The sequence below is a fragment of the Prunus dulcis genome, chromosome 8 (assembly GCF_902201215.1).
Source record: "Prunus dulcis chromosome 8, ALMONDv2, whole genome shotgun sequence".
In the NCBI taxonomy this organism is placed as follows: Eukaryota; Viridiplantae; Streptophyta; class Magnoliopsida; order Rosales; family Rosaceae; genus Prunus; species Prunus dulcis.
Window position 1 is genome coordinate 19,608,967 of NC_047657.1, and position 3,043 is coordinate 19,612,009.

Below are 3,043 nucleotides of genomic sequence, written 5' to 3' on the forward strand. Positions count from 1 at the left end.
CAACAGAAAAAGAGGTTAAGTTGAACATGATGAGATGCTTTGTACATCACAGTTATCCAAATACAAGATTTTACATTTATTTTTTCTTTCAGAAACAAGCAACCAAATGAGCCAAGCTATAATTTCAAAAGCTTCTGAATACAAGATTAATAATAAATAATTCCCTAGCAAAGCAAAAATGTCATATTTTCTCAGAACCGCATACCGATGTTTCAATGGCTCCTAGCAAAGCAAAATGTCGCAAATTCTGTCTTGAGCTATTCCTCATCTGATTGTCAAAGCTGTTGAATACTTATGCCATTATACAAAATTAAAAGCGGATGCCAAGGAAAATATATAAGAACAGGAAAGTGTGTTCATAGCCCTTGCTCCCATTCACTTCTACCCGGAAGAAGAAGAAGATGTGTGAATAGGAAGCCATCAAAGTGTGCTGTAACTGTCATATTTCCTTACCATTCTCCTCAGTGATCCATCTTCGCAAAACGTCCTTTAATTCTTGTCCTACTTTCTGCCCGAACCTTCCGCGATTCATACCTGATGTGCTTTTCATACCTGATCATTGTTTCCAAGCAAACATATGTCACATACCAAAGTCCAAAGATGCTGACATGATAACATTCATGACAGGCCAGGCAGAAAAGGAGGTGCACAAATAAGTTAGGCTGATAAATACACCACAACCGCCACTTGATGCAAATAATATCATATTAGACTCACAAGTGATAATGATGATAAAGAATTTATAAACTTCCCTCCAATTCTGAACTTCTCCATCAATCACTAACAACCTCAACAAGATTTCAAGTATAAAAGAAAGACCTCAGTTACTAATATAAATTTTGAAATGATAAAACATATAAATTTCAGAATCTCATTGGCATGAAACGAACTTTGCAATCCTATCAAGTCAAATTTTTTAAACTTAGAAGAGATACTTGTGGCGAATGGGGGTGTAATACCTTCTTGTTTTCTTCTTCTCCTTGTACCGCGAGAGAGCAGTCTCTCTGTTTTGGCTGCTTAACTCATGTGCAGCAACTTTGGGAAAAGCTGAGGAGGCTTCAGAATTCATTTGCCCTCCATGCCCATGACCATCATTAGCATGACTTGCACTGCCATCATTATATGAATGTTTGTCAGGAACTACACAACATTCCTGAAGGTAGGTCCTTATAAATGTTTTAGGAGAAGATTCTCGCTTTTCGGCTGCGCCACAATCGTTATACTGAAAATCATGTGCCTGCATGAAAGAAACACACTTGATCATTTTTCAAATTCAATCTGCAGGCACTAACATTGACATTAAGAGAAGCATACCTCATAAGCAGGAAATACAGTTGGCTCTGCGTCATGCTCAAAACCTGTAAACAAACTTCCTCGTTGCATGTTTTGTTCAGAAGCTAGGGACTCAAGGGGTTTAACATCCACATTTTCGCTAAACAAGTTGGGTTCTGACTTGACAAGCACACGAAGCTGACGAAATATTTCTTCCTTGTGTCGACCACAAGCAGCATTGCGATTCTGATTCAACAACAATATCCCGAACCAAGTCAAATTGCAATAATCGACGATTTCAACAGTATAAACAAGCGCAAAGAAACCCTTCTTCCAAATTTTTAAATCATATTCTTAAAAAAATAGTAATGAAGCAAAGGGAGTGAGAAACAACAGACAATTTGAGAACAAAAGGATTCTTTATTGTTTTTTTATTTCTTTGAGCAGAAACTGAATTTTTACCAGGAACCTTGGAGGAAAAACAAAAAAGAAATCCAGAAATATTACTTGAAAGAAATCACTTCTTTTAGTAGACGAGCAAAGCATCAAGACTAACACCATATTGAACAGAAGAAAAGAGCAATATAGAACATTTGCTTCTTTTTTCTTTTTAATGAAAACATAAGACCTTCACTAATAAAAATTGTTAGAAAAATTAAAGTCATTTCCTTTATATCTTAAAGAAACAAAAACAATTGCGAATAAAAAAACAATTATAAGAAAGTTATAAAAATAAAATAAAAACATACATACCTTAGGCAGAGGAGGAACCCCCATAGCCTGAAATTTGTAAGCCGGATTGCTAACAATCAAATCGTCAAGACTAACAACAGAGGGAGTGTCCCAAACCAAAAAATCGGAAAACCCATCATCCAAATCGAAAGACCCATCAACCCCACAACCCAAAAACCTATCACCTCCTCCTCCACCACCACCGCTCTCATCACTCAAAAGCAGAGCCTTTTTGTCCATATTCTCAAACCCAACAACTGTAAGCAACTCATTCAAACAAGGGCACCCACTGAACCCTTCCAGAGGCCTCCTGTCGTGCACCGACGACGACGAAAGGTTGTGGCTTTCCCAGTCACAGTTCTGGCACAGAACAGAGCTCTCGGTTGTGCAGAAGATGGAGGCAGGGAAACCGTCACAGGCGTCACAGAGCAGTGACCGAGTGTGCTTGGAGAAAAGCTGATTGGCTGAGTGGACCTCACGGTCGCACAAGAAGCAGAGCTTGGCTGAGTCGGCTCTGCAGTATAGCAGAGCCATTGAGCTTCCACAATAGTCACAGAGACGCTTTTGGTGCTCTCGTTCTGGTTGTGGCGCCTCAGCTTCTTCATTTCTTGAAGAACCATTCATTTCTTGCTCTGTGTGTTTCTGTGGCTTCTGGGTTTGCAAATATCTGTATGAATAAATGAATCTCTCTTCTTCTTTTTCTGTTCTTATATGTATTTATCTGTTTTCTTATTTTCTTCTAAATATCAGAGATATTGGTGTGGCTTTGAAACAGGGCTGGAAGAATTGAATATGAGAAAGAGGAAGATCTTATCATTACTTGATGAACACGAACAATCTTAAAGACGGTTTGTTGATTTTTGTCTGCTTTCCACAAAGATAGGAAAGTGATGTTTTACCTTTGGTTAACACTCGCAGAGACTCTGCAGTTTTTGCTCTGAAAAAGGTTGAATTTGGAACTTGCTAGTTGCTAGCAGAAGGGCAAGGGCCAAGGCAGATGAAAGTGAAATTTTGGCGGTGACGTCTCCTCTATAGCATT

The 3,043-nt window shown here is 38.6% G+C and overlaps 1 protein-coding gene across 1 annotated transcript; it reads right to left on the reverse strand.

Annotated features, from left to right (window-relative positions):
* Positions 1 to 3,043, reverse strand: LOC117636806 (zinc finger protein CONSTANS-LIKE 13). The gene is made up of 4 exons (XM_034371479.1): positions 2,026 to 3,043; positions 1,315 to 1,518; positions 960 to 1,237; positions 1 to 552 (listed from the first exon to the last, which is right to left on the reverse strand). The coding sequence occupies exons 1-4, from the start codon at positions 2,626 to 2,628 to the stop codon at positions 462 to 464; spliced, it is 1,176 nt and encodes a 391-aa protein (XP_034227370.1). The 5' UTR covers positions 2,629 to 3,043; the 3' UTR covers positions 1 to 461.